This window comes from Hemiscyllium ocellatum, chromosome 3 (assembly GCF_020745735.1).
Source record: "Hemiscyllium ocellatum isolate sHemOce1 chromosome 3, sHemOce1.pat.X.cur, whole genome shotgun sequence".
NCBI lineage: Eukaryota > Metazoa > Chordata > Chondrichthyes > Orectolobiformes > Hemiscylliidae > Hemiscyllium > Hemiscyllium ocellatum.
Window position 1 is genome coordinate 21,559,542 of NC_083403.1, and position 19,362 is coordinate 21,578,903.

The following is a 19,362-nucleotide window of genomic DNA, read 5'->3' on the forward strand; positions in this document are numbered from 1 at the left end:
TACATGGTCTCTGCCTAGTAATAGGCTCCAGCCTTTGACACATGTTCAAGACATTTTTTTTTCCTTCACTCGTGGTGAAAAACACTTAGGTAGTGATTGGGGGAAGGTGTAAGGAGAAAGAGGATGTGGGGAGGTGAGAAGGGTGGGGTTGGTGCCTTCATCAAAATTGCTTAGTGTCCAATCAAAGCACTTGGCACAGACTTGCCTGTGGTGAGTTACCCCCTACCCCCACTTCATCTTGCAGCCCTTATTCTGCATCCAGCCCTCTCTGAAAGCCTTCTCAATGTTTCTGGATATTTTATATATCAACCAATTCAGGTATATTATACATTCCTGGAGCAGCTGGAACCTGAACGCAGTCCTCCTGATTCAGTGGTAGGGACTCTACCATTGCGTCACAAGAGCCCTCTGTGACCTGCATCACCGGTCAATATTGGAACTCCAGAGTCTGTTGTCTGAAGAGGCCAGAAGCTCAGATGGTGAGGCCCACTGCACCCAGAGTACTGATTCTGTTTATGGCCTGATTGGTTCATGGTTTGACCAGTCTTCCTGAAAAGAAACAATACAGGTCTCGCACTGGAACTCCAACTGGTAAGTGAGATGCCATACATCTCAACAGGATTCTATCCTATGTCCAAACTCTGGTTCCCCTCCCTCCAATATAATATCTTTGGTCTCTTTCATAAAACATAACAGTTATGAACACTTAACAGTTCATTATTAGGAAGCATGAATACATTTGAAATAATTGTGAAATAATTTATTGTCAATTTGAGGGTATTTTTAAAGGAAAAAAAATCACATGAATTTCTATTCATCATTTGATAAGGATATTGATGATCATTGAATAATCTACCAATCATAGATACTATCAGTTATTTTAATCCTGTTCTCAGTGAAGGATGAGCTGAAAGGTAACATTGGCAACATGGTTACAGGAAGATGGACAATGTGCAACCTGTAGTCTGCTTGACATCAGCTAGAATCTAGGGTCTCACCTTTACTCAGGCGAGAAGATATTTCAGACATCACAATTCTGCAGCTTAAAATCCTAAATACTAGAAAATATGAACTTTTAAAATATAAAGTAAAATAAATTTGCATAATCTTTAAACTTTAAAGATAATTTTAAAAAGGGAAAGTATATAGAGGGAGTATATTGTTCCTAGTTAAACTTTATGGTTAATGTTTTCCAATATATCCTTAACTTCTAATACCGTTTTAACAGTATAGTCAGGCACTGCATTGTGTGCGTCAGGTTTTAGATTATTGTTGTTTATCCAGATAGTTGCTCTCACACCAGCATTCACCCCACCTTGAATATCAGTCTTTAGATCATCACCAATCATCACACATGCATCAGGCTTCACTTCCAAGAGCCTGAAACATTCCTGAAATATAGAACTAGCTGGTTTCTGTTCCTGCTGTTCACCACCTACAACTATTATGTCAAAGTACTTCTCACATTGGCAGACTTTAATCTTCTCCCTTTGTACCGAGGAACTCCCATTGGTTAGTAAAAGCAACTTGTAGGACTGACGTAGCTTCCTCAACATGGCCTTCACCTCAACAGGAATGTGGATATGTTCGAGTCTTGTATTTTTCCACAGAAAATAACATTCAGCAGCCAAACCCTTGTCTGGTTTAGTCCCATTTGTTTCTTGTATAGCTAATTCAAAAAGTAATGCGCGCTCTTTATCAATATCTCTCTGCATAGAGGAATCAGGATGCCCATTCTCCAACTTCATATAAAACTTCTCAATAACGAAATGAGCAGCAGACTCTTCATAACCATGTTGTGTTATTAATAGATCCTTGACCTGTGTTTTGTGAGAGGGAAAATAACAGTATAAATACAGTAAACAGTATTTTAGTAATCTAAATCATGTGGAATAGTTTCTTTAAATTTCTCCTATTAAACAAAAACTACAACATTTGCAAAAACAAATCTACAAATTACTTGCATGAATCATGATCCTTAAAGGATATAGGGAAGTACATTATGTTCATCTCCACCAGAAAAAGTGAGTGGATGTAATATACAACTTCTTTGACAGTTTACCTGTAAACAATATAGCTCAACAATTAATAGACCGATTTCAATGAAACCTGTTACACAGGTATGGTACGTCATAGAGTCGTACTGCATGGAAACAGACCCTTCGGTCCAACCTGTCCATGTCGACCAGATATCCCAACCCAATCTTGTCCCACCTGCCAGCACCCAGCCCATATCCCTCCAAATCCTTCCTATTCACATACCCATCCAAATGCCTCTTAAATGTTGCAATTGTACCTGCCTTAACCACATTCTCTGGCAGCTCATTTCATACATGTACCACCCTCTGCATGAAAAAGTTGTCCCTTAGGTCTCTTTTATATCTTTCCCCTCTCACCCTAAACCTATGTCCTCTAGTTCTGGACTCCCTGACCCCAGGAAAATGAGGAAAACAAATTTTCTTTGGTGAAGATTTAGAAATGGACCCTGGAGTTCTTTAAAGGATATGTTAACATTTGGAGATAGAGTGAATTGACCTTTTTAAAGTCTGTTGTGGATTGTCTCAGCTGCTGTGATAGAACTTCCCACAGCTATCAAAATAAGAGCAGTCTTGCCAGTCAAAAGAGAGAGAACAAAATAACTACCAAAATATGAGCAGAGTTTTTAGAGCAGATTGCTGAACACAAAATGACTCGAGATGGAAACTCCTCAAAACAAATATTTTTCAGCTTTGTAATTATACAGCATCAACCTGTCAGGGAAAAGCATAAAGAAAGAGAAACAATTGTTGGAAAATTGTGTTAGCTGTAGTGGATGTATGCAGTGTTTTAAGCCCTCTTCACTTGTATTTAATGCATTCCCATTTCTTACATAAAGACGTTTAACTCATTGAAAAAAGTCCCCGAAAGTCTGTTTAACAATGGAGAGCATTCCAAGAATGATTCCTGACGTAGAACAGCTTGTCACATGCTGGGAATGCAGTAGCTTTGCACCCTGTTATATTGTTTGTTTGCCATTAATTGCATGTGGTTTTAGCAAATGCATGCAGAAGACAGTACTTTTTTGCACATTGTAAATATCAGGGCAGCATGCTGCCTGATTCAGAGTCACCAGAATTTGGGGTTACCAACAGACCAAATGATGGACTTTTTCCAGACCCTCCATGATTCATCCCAGAACCAAAGAAATCAGAATGCCCGAGAAGAAAAATAAAAATAAAAGACGATTGAAAGCAAACCAAATTGAATTTTTTGAAGAAGTGAATTATTTGGTAGTCAAGGGAATGTTTAATTTTATGGATTTGTAGCATATTTGATAAAATCTGGAATAATTCCACAGAAGCTGGTATCCCATCACCCTTTATTTACATGTGGAAATTCTTGACACTAATCCAGCTCCCTCAGAGCCAGCAGTTTGTCTGATTCTCCTTTTTAAAAAATGTTATTAAACAATACAAGTTACAAACAGTGTTAACATTAACAACCGTATACAAGAATCAGCAATTTACTGCGGAAGGTGGCTTCAAAGCCAAACCCCATCATACAATCAATTCACAGGGAAACAAGGACAGACCTCAAATCCCACCTTAACATCATCAAGAATATAAACAGTAAACCTAATCACATACAGACAGTCCAATAAACCAAACAATAAAACAGTGCATATAACACAGACATCCTTGGCAACCCAGCAAGCCAGCCGTCCCTCCCACCTTCTGGCCACTCAAAGGCAGCCCGCCCCTTCTGTCAGTCTGTCCTGACACACCTTCACGTTTCCCACACCGTCCTAGGGTGACAGCAATCAGGACAGCCTACCCACCTTCCGGCTTCCCTAACCGCCCTTCCGGCCACCTCGAGGACAGCTGACCCTCGGTACCTTCCCGGGGTGACGGCAGTGAGGACGGCAAACCTGCCTTCTGGCTCTTGGTCTTCCCCTACATACCATCTGACCTGTGGACTACCCAGACATACCTTCTGGCCACCTCTTCCCCCTTCCTTAGGACAAAGGTGCACAGGACATCCCATAAGCCTTCTGAATCTCGGCCTGCTCCTTCACACCTTCTGGCCACCTCTAGGACAGCCCGTGCTACTTTCCCAACACCCTCCCCAGGACGACAGATGTCAGGACAGCCTACCCACCTTCTGGCTTCCCTAACCGCCCTTAGCACCTTCCGGCCACCTCTAGGACAGCCCGCCCCGGTAAACAGTGCTGAGGACAGCTATCCGCCTTCCAGCTCTCGGTCTGCTCCTATGTACCACTGAACTCTCACCCACCCTGATGCGGACTGCCCTGACACACCTTCAGGCCACCTCTAGGGCAGCCCGTCCCTTTCCCTGGGACGACAGCGCACAGAGCAGCCCACAAGCCTTCTGGATCTCAGCCTGCCCCTATGCACCTTCTGGCTCTCTCTAGGACAGCCCATCCCGATGCCCTTCTTGGGACAACAGCGCTCAGAATGGCCTACCCACCTTCTGGCTCTCAGGGCCACCAGCATTGGGGTGGCCTATCCATTCACCAGCTTTCCTGGCAGCCTATCAACCTTCAGGCTCACAGAATGGCCTACTCACCCTCCGTCTCTCAGGGTGATAGCTTTCAGGACGACCTACGAGCCTCCCAGCTCATAGCGAGGCCTGCCACACCCAAGGACAAAGACCATGTAGGTGACAACCCCAACAAGCAACAAAACAGTCAATTACCAACAGAGTCCTTTCTGGTACAGAGTCCATTACCATCAACAGTTTTCTTCAAATTGTAGAGTCCATTCCAGTATGGAAAGTTTCCGCACTGTAAGTAATCTAATCTAAGTAATCTAATTATCAGAAATGGAGTCCACTGCAAACTGCAGAGTCCATTGCTGAAGGCAGCAAATGCACACCCCACAGCACACAAATGTTCAGTCTCCATAGCCCATCCATAGAGAACCGGGCCCACTCACAGGAACACAGTACACTCCAAAGGTGCAGTCAACTCTCAGGGGTTAGGTCCACTCCCAAATTCCAGGATGCAGCAAGTGCTCACCTCCCAGCACACACAGATGTTCGGTCTTTGCAGAGGCCTAGTCATAGAGCCAGGCGTACCCACAGGAACAGCTCATTTGGTAATATGTATTTTCTCACAAGGGCACAAACCAAAAAAATCTGAAAAATAGTGAAGACGGACACAAAAAAACAAAGAAACCCAGAGTGCAAGGGCTAAGCCATGCCACAAAATCAACACCGTCCTTTTCTCAATGTGAAAGAGAAAACAGCAACACATAGGCTATAACCAGTCAGTGAAACAACAGTTCCCTAATGAGGCTTGACTTACACCTGAAACACATTGACTGTGTGGATCAGGCAGTTTAAAACTCAGTCCTCAAACAAAACCTGTTAACAAACCTGGCCCTGTAAACCAGCCAGTTCAGGAATCAGTTTGTTTTCCCCCAAAAACAAACAGTAACACACTGACTCTGGCCCAGAGAGCACATAGAGTCAGTCTCCTGACAAGTGGAGAGTCCTTGACATTGATCCAGCTTTCTGAGTGAGCACAATGTCTGACTCTCCTGTTCTTTCTTGAGAGCCAGATTATCAGCCTTAGCCAGGTCCTCATTACAATCACTTCATCCCTTCTCCTTGAAGTCAGAGGACCTAGGCTGATTTTTTTTTGTAGCTCCTTATAGGGCATTTTAGCACTGTGTCTGGTTCTTCCAACTCTGCCTCTGATTTGGGTGACATGTAATGCACAATAACTTGCCTCTTGTGCCCTGCGCATTTTAGAAAAAATTAACTCTTCTTCAGGTGCCAAAAGCATCAAGATAGCGACGTCTGCCAGGTCCACCTCAGATTCCAAAGTCGCTTGACAACGTTCCAGCAGCCTTTCTGACTGTTTGGAGAAGGTGGGTAAGTTTTCCTCCCACCCTGTTTGAGAATTTAAAGGTTTTAACATTGCACATTTGCTTGTTCAGGATCGTCGCACCAATCTGAACTTTACATATCACTGAACCTGATTGCACACCAACCATGCCTCTTAATTTAAGCTTGCCGTTAAAGTTTGGACTGCTCTTTCTGCCAAATAATTGGATGGTACATGATATGGAGGTGACCTTGTATATTAAAAGCCATTTGACTTTAAAAAATACTCAAATTTCCTACTGGTAAATGTTGGCCCGTTATCTGTGAGAAACACTTTCGGAAATTAGTGTATTACAAAAGATTACATTGTTATCCTATGTTTGATGGATGAACTCTGTGGACACCCAAAGTAGCTGCACATGCATAATGACAAAGAACAGTGAGCCCATGTATGGATCTGCATAATCGACATGGTCCTTATTGATACTCGAGACACTGCCCCACAATGCAATTATGTCTGTATTCAATCCTGGCCACCAGCCATAACTTCTCTCCAAGATCTTCATTTTGGAAACCTCTGGATGACTTCGGTAAAGTTCAGCCAGTATCTGGCGGTGACCATTGCTCAGGACAATCACTCGTGCTCGACAATAATATTTAAGAACACATTTGGAGTCAGGATGTTCCATCAGTACCTTTTGATGAACGTTTGTAGTAATAAAGGACCACAAACTCCTGCTAGGTCTACTCAAACCATACAAGACAGTGCAGTCCATAACTTCAGGCTGAATTCAGCAATGGGCTTTAAAAGTAAAGTGTATATAATTACAACTGTGTATAAATGGGGAGGGAAACATATCCCTGGTGGTGGGAAATATTTGTAGGTGGCAGAAGATGATGTGATGTGTCTGGAGGCTCATGTGGTGACAGGTGAGGACCAGGGTGATTCTGTCCTTGTTGCGACTGGGGGTGGAGTTCAATGGTGGAGGTGCAGGAAGTGGGGGAGTTGCGCTGGAGGGCATAGTTGACCACGTGGGAGGGGAAACTGCAGTTTTTTAAAGCGGTCATTTGGGATGTTCTATGGTGGATTTGGTCCCCCTGGGAGCAGATGCGGCACAGGCAGAGGAATTGGGAATAAGGGAAAACCTTTTTGTCAAGAGGCAGGGTGGGAGGAGATGTAGTCCAGGTAGCTGTGGGAGTCGGTGGGTTTGTAGTAGGTGTCGCCGAAAATGGAGAGGTCCAGGAAGGAAGGAAGGTGTCCGAGATAGTCCAGGTGAAATTAAGGTTAGGGTGGAAAATGTTCGTAAAGTTGATGAACTGTTCAACCTGCTCGTGGGAGCAAGAGGTGATGCTGATACAGTCATCGAAGTAGTGGAGGAAAAGGTGAGGAATGGTGCCAGTGTAGTTGCAGAAGATGGACTGTTCCATGTAGCCGACGAAGAGACAGGCATAGTTGGGACCCATGTAGGTACCCATGGTAAGCCCTTTAGTCTGGAGGAAGTGGGAGGATTTGAAGGAGAAATTGTTGAGGGTGAGGACCAGTTCAGCCAATCGAATGAGTGTGTCAGTGGAAGGGAGAGGAAGAAACGGAGGGCTTGGAGGCCTTCATCATGACAGATGGATGTGTACATCTGCTCAGGACCAATTCCACCACAGAATATCAGAATTGGCCTCCTTCTTCAAAGACCACAATTTACTCTGCTACGGGGTCGATGATGCTCTCCAGAGTATCTCCTCCACTTCCTGCATCTCCACCCTTGAGCCCCACCCTCTAAGTGAACCAAGGAAAGCTCCGCCCCTCCAATCGCATCAAGGACAGCCCTACCCCTCTAATTGCACAGAGGTTCTCACCTTCCACCCTATCAACCTCTGGATACATCGCATTGTCGTCCACCACCTACAACAGACCCCACCACCAGGAAAATATTCCCCTCCTATCTGCATGCTGGAGAGACTATTCCCTCCCCACTCTGCCTTCTACCAGTTAGCCAATCCTCTATTCATACCAGTACCTTGCTCTATGGGTTTTTATCTTTCTTAACAGCCTCCCTGTGGCACCTCAAAAGCCTTTTGCTTTAATTACAGAAAATAATGAAAGGTTACTATAAGACTTTTTTTTAATATCCAGAGGAATAGAATACAAGGGGAGGTAAAAGTGATTATTAGATTGCTATTGTGAGCAATTCTGGGCAGCACACTTGAGTGGGTTGATCTCCGAGTGGGTTCAACATAGATTTACCAGAATCAATTAATCTCACTGGATTAAAATTTGAGGAAGTGACAGGAAGTGAGGATTGTACTTTGAAGATTAATGGATGATGTGACTGAAGTTTTCAAAATATATTGTGAACAGAAAGGGTAGATAAAAAGCCTAATACAGACACACCGAGTCAAATAGCAGTTCCTTCTGCTCTGTAACCACTCTGCGATCCGATGAGAAACTATTCCTGCATGTTGCAGAGACTAGAACAGGGAATAATCTAAAAGTTAGAACCTGATATTTTGGCAATGAAATTAGCAAGTGCCTCTCATGCAAAAGTAGTGAAAGCTTATAACTTTCTTCCCCAACACCAATGGGAATCATTTACAAATTTGAAATCTAAGACTGATATCGATTGTTGTTATCTCACTGTCTCTAGGGATATGGAGCAAGGATGTGTTAGTTCCCAGATCACAATGGTCTCACCAAATTATCAGTAGGCCTCAAATGTCTACTCCTAATCCTATGAGATTAGTGGAATACAGAGTGTCAGAGTCATAGGGATACACAGTATAGACACAGACCCTTCAGTCCAACTCGCCCATGCCGCCCATATATCCTAACCTAATCTAGTCCCATTTGCCAGCATTTGATCCATATCCCTCTAAACCCTTCCTATTCATGTACCCATCTAGATGCCTTTTAAATGCTGTAATCATACCAGCTTCCATTACTTCCTTTGGCAGCTCATTCCACACACACACACCTCCCTGTGTATGCAAACGTTGCCCCTTAGGTCCCTTTTATATCTTTCCCTTCTCACCCTAAACCTATGCTCTCTAGTTCGACTCCCCCACCGCATGGGAAAGACCTCTTCTGTTTATCCTATTCATGCCCTTCATGATTTTATAAACTTCTACACGGTCACCCTCCAGCGAAAACAGCCCCAGCTTAGCCCCTCCCTATAGCTCAAATCCTCCAACTCTGGCAATATCCTTGTAAATATTTTCTGAACCCTTTCAAGTTTCACGACATCCTTCTGAGAGAAAGAAGACCAGAATTGCACGCAATATTCCAAACTCGGCCTAACCAATGTCCTATACAGCCGCACCATGACCTCCCAACTCCTCTACTCAGTGCTCTGACTCGAAGGTCTCTTTGTTCAGTAACACTCTTGGGACCTTACCATTAAGTGTGTAGGTCCTGCTCTTCCAAAATGCAACAGCTCACATTTATCTAAATTAAATTCCATCTGCCACCCCTCAGCCCATTAGCCCATCTGATTCAAGATCCTGTTGTAATCGGAGGTAACCTTCTATGCTGTCCACGACATCTCCAATTTTGATGTCATCTGCAAACTTACTAACTATACCTGCTATGTTCACATCCAAACCATTTATATAAATGACTAAAAGCAGTAGACTCAACACCAACATAAAAACTATTGGCGTTGACCAATGGCCCAATAGATAAACCAAATCAACAATGGTCTCGCTGAATTATGAGGGCTTCAATTGTCCACTCCTAATCCTATAAGATGACTGGAATACAGAATAACAAAAATTATGGCGGTCACCAATGGCCCAATGGATAAACCACACACTTCCAAATCATTGGTGCAATTATAATGCAGAGGCTAGTTTTAAAATTTGTTCACGTGAGAGCTGCTGGAAAAGCATACTTAATATTCATCCCTGATTGGCCTCAAAAACATGGTGGTCAGCTACCTTCTTGAATCAGAACAGTCAATGGGCTGTGATATCATTACTATTACTGGGATGTGGCAGGACTATAGAGTTTTTAAACTGATCAGTCAATTTAGGTAATGCTTGCCTGCTTACAATTACATCTGCTATTTAACATGCATGTTGGCACCATGTTTATCACCATGATGGCATCTCAACTTTAGGTACACTATGGTTTCCTACTACATTGTCAGTGACAGCCATAGCTTAGCTCATGCTCTGAGTCAGAAAGTTTTGGGCTCAAGTTTCACTCTGTGACTTGCCAAAATTGTCAGTCCAGTACACAGGGAATGCTGCATTGTCAGAGGTGCTGCCTCTCAGATGAGACATTGAGCCTGGACCCTGTCTACTTTCCCAAATGGACACAAATATCCTGTGGAACTATTGTATGTATCTGCTGAACATGATAAAAGATGTCCTTGTTGTGAATGGGAACATTGATCACACGTTGTCTGGTAGTCACTGTTTGCCACTGTAGATTGAATATTTACAGGAATCCGTTTTCAATTTCATTATTTCCAGCATCCAAAGTATTTTACTTTTGTAATGAAGAAGTATTTTCAGTTATGTGCTGAAGCAAAATTGAGGGCTGTCAACAGAACCATGTCAGCAAGAAATAGGGAATGACTTTACAACAACAGAAATGACTTGACTCAAAATGCTGAGAATGTTAATCTTGCTATCACAGGGAGCATTCTGGATGTACTGTGGCTACAAGAGTCCTCCTGTGAGAGCTATGAATTCTGTGGCGAGTAACTCACCTCCTGTGCTGTGTTCTTTCTCAATTCTCCAACATCTGCACAGCTTGGAGGGAATGTTGTTCCTGCCTCCCTAAACCATGTCCATAAGACACAAGTTAAGAGGGAGATTGAGTATTCTCCACTTGTCCAGATGGATTCAGGAAATCAAAAAGGGGATGCAAGCGTCCACACCCAAGTATATACATGGTCCACAGACTCCACAGAGCATCAGTTGGGCTGGTAGAACAGACAAGAAAGTCGACACCATCCAGGACAAACCAATCTAGTTAATTGGCACTCCATCCACCTCTTCAACATTCACTCTCTATTCCACCAATTTATAATAGCAACAGTGTGTACCATGTATAAGATGCTCTTTAGGAATTTAACTACAGGCCTTCAAAAACATCTTCCAAACCTGCTACCTCTTGCAAGTCACATACCCTGACTTGCAATTTAAACACTTCCTTCACTGTCACTTCAAATTCATGGAATTCCCTAAAACACTGAGTACACCTACACTCTTATTGACTGCAATGGTTCCAAAAGGCAACTCATCAATACTTCTCCAGGGCATTCAGGGCTAGGCATGTGCTGGCTTAGCTAGTGATACCCACAATCCATGAACAAATAAAAAGTATTGTGGAGAGGCAGTTTTGGTGGTGGGCTCTTGTGGTGCAGTGGCAATGTCCCTACCTCTTGTCCAGGAGACCCAGGTTCGGGTCTCAACTGCTCCAGAGTTGTATTGGTTGATTAGAAAACTAGAAGTACCTTCAGGGAAGCTTGATACTTTTACCCTCTCAGAAAGTTCCAGTAAAAGAGCAGCTGAAATGGGATCCTTAAGTGACTCAAAGTTTGACCTTTGTGTTAAGAGAATATAAATTCTTTACTCAGAGCAGTAGGGGAATGGAACACACTGCCTACATCAGTAGTAGACTCGCCAACTTTAAGGGCATTTAAACGGTCATTGGATAGACATATGGATGAAAGTGGAATAGTGTAGGATAGGTTGGCTTCAGATTGATTCCACAAGTTGGCGTAAAATCGAGGGCTGAAGGGCCTGTACTGTGCTGTAATGTTCTATAAATTCGACTAAGAAACTCAATTTGACTGAGGCACAAGTGCATGCATTGTTTTCTAAGTCTACAAATTTATTTTGCATAAACCTAATTTACAAATTGCTGGAAAATCTCAGCCAATCTGGCAGCATCTCTAGGGAGAAATCAGAATAAATGTTTCAAATCAAGTAACCCTTCCTCAGGACTGAGGAAGGGACATGCGACCCAAAATGTTAACTGATTTCTGTCTACAGATGCTGCCAGACCTGCTGAGTTTTTGCAGCAATTTCTATTTTTGTTGGATTTACAGCATCTGCAGTGCTTCTTAATTTTTTTTTAAACCTAATTGGTATGGTTGGTATAAGTCTGAAAGCTACAGTTTAAATTCAGTACATAGTTTTTTTTTCCATAGCACAGATTTTTTTTATCCCCTAAGGTTCCATTGGAGGAGTATTTTAATTAAAAACCAACTGAAATTGGATCTTTATTAAGTGACTCAGAGAGTCTTTTTGCCTAAGGAATATATATATAAAGTAGCCAACTTAATACATCTTATAATGGAGTGCTGGAGTTTTGGGACTCCTGTGACACAGTAGTAGTGTCCCTCTCTCTCAGTCCCACCTGCTCCAGAGGGACGTCATTTCCATTCTTGTTTACAAAATATCTCGAGTGCTGTAGTGGTGTGCTGTGGGGAGTTAAGTGGAGGAAGAAGAAGAGTTTTTAAAAAATTCAGAGAACCACAGATGCTAGAAATAAGAAATAAAAACAGAAATTACTAGGAAATCTCAGCAGGTCTGGCAGCATTTGTGAAGACAAAGCTGAAGTAATGTTTTGGGTCCAGTGACCCTTCTTCAAAACTGACTGTAGTTGTATAGAGTTTGGTATATATCCTAAAGATGGAGAGCAGAATTTGGGAGAAGTAAAGAGTAGGGATGAAGCCCAGAGAAAGAGACAGAACATCAGTTGGACAGACAAAAGAATGAGTAATGGTCAGCCTGAGGAATTCAATAGCTGCAAATTGGGACTGTTAGTAGCTAACAATGGGATAGTTGTGGTAGCTGTCCATATGATGACAAGGCCTGGTGTGAAGAAGTTGGGGTAAGGACATAGGTGCTCAGGCCCTAAAATTATCGATATTGAGTCCCAAGTCTGCAGGACCCCCAAGCAGAAAACATGATGCTGTTCTTCTAGCTTGTGCCAAGATTTGATGGAGCACTGCAGAAAGCCTAAGTCAGAGATGGTGACCAGTGACCAATGTGGTATGTTGAAGTGGCAGGCAGCATGAAACTCAGAATAATTTTTGTGGACAGAATGTAGATGTTCTGCAAAAGAGTGGGAGGAAAGGTCTTGGATAGGAAGGTGCAAAATACATGTGGGAGGAGTTCAAGAACAACTTAACAAGACACTACTAGAAGTAGTCTATAGGCCCCTTAGCAATAACTATACTGTAGGACAGAATAACCAGGAAACAATGACAATAAAAAGAGGCTTTATATTAATCATGGATGACATGAGTCATCTTGTAGATTGGGAAACCTCAAATTCACAGAGGCAGCCATGAGGAAGAATTCATAGTGTGTTTAGGACAGTTTCTGAGAACAATGCACTGTGGATCCAACCAAGGGTCAGGCTGGTTTGGGTGTGTGATAAGGCTGGTTTAATAAATTAAAACAAAGTAAAATATCTCTGAGTAACAGTGACCATAACATGACAAAACTTAGCATTCAGTTTAAAAGGAAAGAACTTGAGTCAGAAACAACTGTGCTCAACCTAAATAAGGATACAAAGAAATGAAGGCAGTATGGCTGGAGTGGAATGGGAAAGGAGTCTAACAGAAAAGATAGTTGAATAATGGCAGACATTTAAGAAAGTATTTGATCCTTCACAAGAAAGATATTTTCCAATAAGGAAGAAAACTTTCTAGGAAGGAGAGAAACCAACCAGCTTTGACAAAGGGTCAGTTAGACTCAAAACATCAGCTTTTTTCTCTCCTTACAGACCTGCTGAGATTTTCCAGCATTTTCTCTTTTGGTTTCAGTTAACCAAAGTTAGGCATGGTTTCCAATTTGGGGATGGGTGGCAACAATTAACTCTAACAGGTTTGGGAAAGCTTTGTTGGATTTGAAAGAAATAGCCAACGTATAATAACAAGGGAAAACATACGCTTTTAGATAAAACTAGCAACCATTGTAAAAAAGACAACAACTGCTTCTTTAAAAGTAAAAAAGTTGAAAGTGGCCAAAGTGAACATAGGCACCATAGAAAATGAGAATGGGAAAATAATAATGGGGAAACAGGAAATGGCAGGGGAGCTGAATAAATACTTTGCATCAGACTTTATGATTGAATGTTATAAGGTATCTTCTAAAAATATAAAATATTGATGGGGCAAAAGGGTGGGGGAGGAAATAAAAACAAAATCTCTATCACTAGAGCAAAAGGTACGAGAGAAACTAATGGGGTTAAAGACTGATAAGGCCTTTGGACTGGATGGGTTGCGTCCTTAGAATTTTAAAGTAAGCAATTACAGATAGAAAATTGCTACCAGTGCTTTCACTCTAAGAGCCCGTAGACTTTGGAAAAGTCCCAAAGAATTAGAAAACTGCCAACACAACACCTTTATTCAAAATGAGACAGAGACAAGAACAGGAAATTACAGGTCAGTTTCCCAATTACAGATGTTAAGCTAAATGATGTGTCTATTATAAAAGGATGTAACTGCACAGTATTTAGAAATACATAACATAATCAGAGTCAGCATGGCTTCATGAAGGAGAAGTTTTATTAGAATTCTTAGAGGTGATAATGAGTAGGATAGATAAGAGGCTATCAGTAGATGGAATCTATTTTGATTTCCAAAAGGTGTTCAATAAAGGCCACTTAATAAGGTTCATAGTGTTGTGCAAAATAGCTTGGATTGAGGACTGGTTAACTAATAAAAGGCAGATTTGGAATAACAGGCACCCTGTAACTTGTGATTGGTATTGGGCCATAATCATTGAGAATATGTATTAATATCTTGAATGAGGAAACTGCATGCACTATTGCTGAGTTTGCAGATGTCACATATGTGAAAGGAGAAAATGAGGACTGTGGATGCTGGAGAGAAGAGTCAAAAAGTGTGGCACTAGAAAAGCGCAGCAGATCAAGCAGCACTGAGCAGGAGATGTTTTGAGCATAAGCTCTTCATCTGGAATGTGTGGTGAAGAGCCTATGTTCGAAACGTCAACTCTCCTACTCCTCGGAATCTGACTGACTGGCTATGCTTTTCCAGAGCCACACTCTTTGACAAAAATATGTGGGAGGGCAAGTGGTGAGGATAAGAATAAACAGAGGGATATAGTTAAAAATCACACAACACCAGGTTATAGTCCAACAGGTTTAATTGGAAGCACAGTAGCTTTCAGAGCATTGCTCCTTCATCAGGTGGTAATGGAGGGCTCAATCCTAACACAGAATTTATAGCAAAAATTTACAGTGTGATGTAACTGAAATTATACATTGAAAAATCGATTGTCTGTTGAGCCTTTCATCTGTTAGAATACCATGATAGTTTCACTTCTTTCATGTGTAAATCAATGTACTTGCAGGGTTACATTGTACTTTGCTCAAAAACTGCATGTATTCATGTAGAACTCAGTTATCTCACTTTTTAGATTAGAATCAATCTAAACATCATGGCAGAGACAGAGTACACAGGGGGCTAACACCTTCAACATATTGTCTAGCTATCACCATTGTTAACAGCTAACCTGAGAATGCAACTTTTTAAAAAAAGGTTTTGTGATTTACACGTGAAAGAAGTGAAACTATCACGGTTTTGTAACAGATGAAAGGCTTAACAGACAATCAATTTTTCAATGTATAATTTCAGTTACATCACACTGTAAATTTTTGCTATAAATTCTGTGTGTTGGGATTGAGCCCTCCACTACCACCTGATGAGAGAGCAATGCTCTGAAAGCTAGTGTGCTTCCAATTAAACCTGTTGATCTATAACCTGGTATTGTGTGATTTTTAACTGTGTACACCGCAGTCCAACACCGGCACCTCCAAATCAGAGGGATATAGATAGGTTAAGAGAGTTATACGGAGGGATATAGACAAGGTAAGTAGGCAAAAACTTGGTAGATAGAATATTACATGGGAAAATGTGACATTATGCACTTTGGCAAGAAGAATTAACCTGAATATTGTAAAAAATGGAAAAAGACTGGAAAACTCTCCAGCATAGAGACGTATAGCACAGAAACAGACCCTTCAGTCCAACTCGTTCATGCCGACCAGATATCCTAACCCAATTAAGTCTCACCTGCCACCTTGTGCATAAATCACAAAAGCCCTTGCATGCATGTTAAACAGGTAATAGAGAAAGCAAATATTTGGCCTTTATTTCAAAGGGAATAAAGTCATCAAGATGTACAGCACAGAAACCGACCCTTTGGTCCACCTTGTCCATGACAACCTGATATCCTAAAATAATCTAGTCCCATTTGTCATCACTTGGCCCATATCCCTGTTAATCCTTCCTATTCATGTACTCATCCAGATGCTATTTTAATATAGCAATTTTACCAGCCTCCACCACTAACAATGGCAGCTCAATCCATGTATGCACCACCCTTTGCATAAAAAATGCCCCCTTTTAAATCATTCCCCTCTTACCCTAAATGTATGTTCTCTAGTTCTGGACTCCCCCAACTCAGGGAAAAGACCTTGTCTATTTACCTTATCCATGCTCATGATTTTATAAACCTCTATAAGCTCACCCCTCAACCTCCAACGCTCCAGGGGAAACAGCCCAGCTTATTCAGCCTCTCCCTGTAGCTCAAATTCTCCAACCCTGGCAACATCCTTGTAAATATTTTCTGAATCCTTTCAAGTTTCACAACATTCTTCCTATAGGAGGGAGACCAGAATTGCACACAATATTCCAAAATTAGCCTAATCAATGTCCTGTACGGTTGCAGCATGACCTCCCAACTCCTATAATCAATGCTTTGACCAATAAAGGAAAGCATAGTAAATGCCCTCTTCACTGTCTTATCTACCTGAGACTCCACTTTCAAGGAAATATGAACCTGCACTCCAAGGTCTCAATTATAAATAAGGAAGTGATGCTAACATTATGTAATGCACAAGTTATACCACACCAAGAATACTGTGAATAGATCTGGTCCCCTTATCTGCAGAAAGCGATATTGGAATAAGGGGGGGGGGGGGGGGGGGGAGGGGGGGGGGGGGGAGGGGGGGGGGGGGAGGGGGGGGAGGGGGGGGGAGGGGGGGAGGGGGGGGGGAGGGGGGGGGGGGGGAAGGGGGGAGGGGGGGGGAAGGGGGGGGAAGGGGGGGGAGGGAAGGGAGGGGGAAGGGGGAGGGGAAGGGAGGGAAGGGGGGGGAAGGGAAGGGGGGGAGGGAAGGGAGGGGGAAGGGGGGGGGGGAAGGGAGGGGGAAGGGGGGGGGGGGAGGGGGAGGGGGGGGAAGGGGGGGGAAGGGGGGAGGGAGGGGGGGAGGGAGGGGGGGGGGAGGGGAGGGGGAGGGGGGGAGGGGGGGGAGGAGGGGGGAGGGGGGGAGGGGGGGGGGGGAGGGGGGGAGGGGAGGAGAGGGGGGGAGGAGGGAGAGGGGGAGGGGGAGGGGTAGCATAGAGTACAATAGATGAGTTGGGGAGGGGATGGAGGTGATAGGTCAGGGAGGAGGGTGGAGTGGATAGGTGGAAAAGAAGATAGGCAGGTAGGACAAGTCATGGGGACAGTGCTGAGCTGGAAGGTTGGAACTAGGGTGAGGTGGGGGAAGGGGAAATGAGGAAACTGTTGAAGTGTTCCGAGGCGGAAGATGAGGCGTTCCTCCTCCAGGCGTCTGGTGGTGAGGGAGCAGCAGTGGAGGCCCAGGACCTCCATGTCCTCAGCAAAGTGGGAGGGGTAGTTGAAATGTTGGGCCACAGGGCGGTGCGGTTGATGGTGCGGGTGTCCTGGAGATGTTCCCTAAAGCGCTCTGCCAGGAGGCGTCCGGTCTCCCCAATGTACAGGAGACCGTATCAGGAGCAACGGATACAATAAATGATATTAGTGGATGTGCAGGTAAAACTTTGATGGATGTGGAAGGCTTCTTTCGGGCCTTGGATGGAGGTGAGGGAGGAGGTGTGGGCGCAGGTTTTGCAGTTCCTGCAGTGGCAGGGGAAGGTGCCAGGATGGGAGGGTGGGTTGTAAGGGTGGTGTGGACCTGACCAGGTAGTCACGGAGAGAACTGTCTTTGCGGAAGGTGGGGAGGAAAAAATATCCCTGGTGGTGGGGTCTTTTTGGAGGTGGCGGAAATGTTGGCGGATGATTTGGTTTATGTGAAGGTTGGTAGGGTGGGAGGTGAACAGCAGGGGCGTTCTGTCCTTATTACGGTTGGAGGGGTGGGGTCTGAGGGTGGAAGTGCAGGATGTGGACGAGATGCATTGGAGGGCATCTTTAACCATGTGGGAAGGTCTCTAAAGAAGGAGGCCATCTGGTGCGTTCTGTGGTGGAACTTGTCCTCCTGGGAGCAGATACGTCAGAGGCGGAGGAATTGGGAATACGGGATGGCATTTTTGCAAGAAGTGGGGTGGGAAGAGGTGTAATCCTGATAGCTGTGGGAGTCGGTGGGTTTGTAAAAAATGTCAGTGTCAAGTCAATCGTCATTAATGGGGAGGGAGGTGTCGGGGTCAGGTAAAGTTTTAGGTCAGGGTGGAATGTGTTGGTGAAGTTGATGAATGGGAGCACGAGGTGGCGCCAATGCAGTCATCAATGTAACAGTGGAAGAGTCTAGGAACAGAAGATATAATTTCAGAGCAAAGGTTTGCCTATTTAAGACAGATGGGGAGAATTTTTGAGGGAGTTTAACTGTTTAATTTTTGACTGCAGAGGGTTGTGGAGGCTTGGTCCTTAAGTACATTCAAGACTGAGGTAGACATTTTTTTAATCGGTAGGGAATCAAAAGTTATAGGGAAAGTGGAGTTGAGGATTATCAAATCAGCCATAATTTCATTCAATAGTGGTGCAGACTCGATGGACCAAATGGCATACTTCTGCTCCTCCGCAGGAAATTTAGTTGAGGTTTCTGCTGACTGAACGGGGAAGGGGGCGATAACCAGGAAGTACAGTTTCAATAATAAGTCCAGGTGATGCCCCATCGAGGACGGGATTGTTCCTATTGGGAATGAGGAATCCCACGCCGACCCCCGAACCCGGATACCTGCTGCCCCGCGTGTCTCCCGGCCCCGGCAGTATCGATTAGGGTGTTATCCAGGTCGAACAGAAGCGCGGCCACACCAGACCCACTTCCTCTAACGGCCATCACATCGATAGGTTGTGCGCATGCACACGCTCTCCCGACACCTCGATTGACCGTGGTGGGCGCGAGCGCGTGCACGCACACGGCTGGCCCCGAAAGAGGGAGGAAGTGCGCGCGCGCGCACGCCTGACGCGGCGGTTGGCCTCGACAGGAGATGGGGCGGCGCGTGGGCGCGCACGCACACGGCAGTTGGTCTCGAGGTGAGAGTGTGCGTTTGGCGCGCAGGTTGGGCCGGATGTTTCTTTGAACAGGGAGACGTTACGGTTTAAGAAAACTCTGCGCATTTCATACCAATTGGCTGAGATAGATAGGTAGAAGTGTTGGATAAAAGTAGATAACCAGGAGATTGGAAGAACACAGCAAGTCAGACAGCTTCAGGAGGTGGAGAAGTCAATGTTTCGGGTATAACCCTTCTTCAGGACTGAACAAACTTAACAAGACACTACTAGAAGTCGTCTATAGGCCTCTTGGCAATAACT

At 43.9% G+C, this 19,362-nt stretch overlaps 1 protein-coding gene across 1 annotated transcript; it reads right to left on the minus strand.

Moving 5' to 3' along the window:
• Positions 1 to 735: 735 nt before the first annotated feature.
• nanp (N-acetylneuraminic acid phosphatase) lies at positions 736 to 18,965 on the minus strand. The gene is made up of 2 exons (XM_060849086.1): positions 18,785 to 18,965; positions 736 to 1,820 (listed from the first exon to the last, which is right to left on the minus strand). The coding sequence occupies exons 1-2, from the start codon at positions 18,884 to 18,886 to the stop codon at positions 1,170 to 1,172; spliced, it is 753 nt and encodes a 250-aa protein (XP_060705069.1). The 5' UTR covers positions 18,887 to 18,965; the 3' UTR covers positions 736 to 1,169.
• Positions 18,966 to 19,362: the final 397 nt, after the last annotated feature.

Excerpts from the sequence above, each read along its gene's own strand:
- nanp (XM_060849086.1), bottom strand. The coding sequence starts at position 18,886 with ATGGCCGTTAGAGGAAGTGGGTCTGGTGTGGCCGCGCTTCTGTTCGAC. Across the intron at positions 1,821-18,784 it reads GGAGACACGCGGGGCAGCAG|GTCAAGGATCTATTAATAAC; the intron begins GTATCCGGGTTC and ends CACAAAACACAG.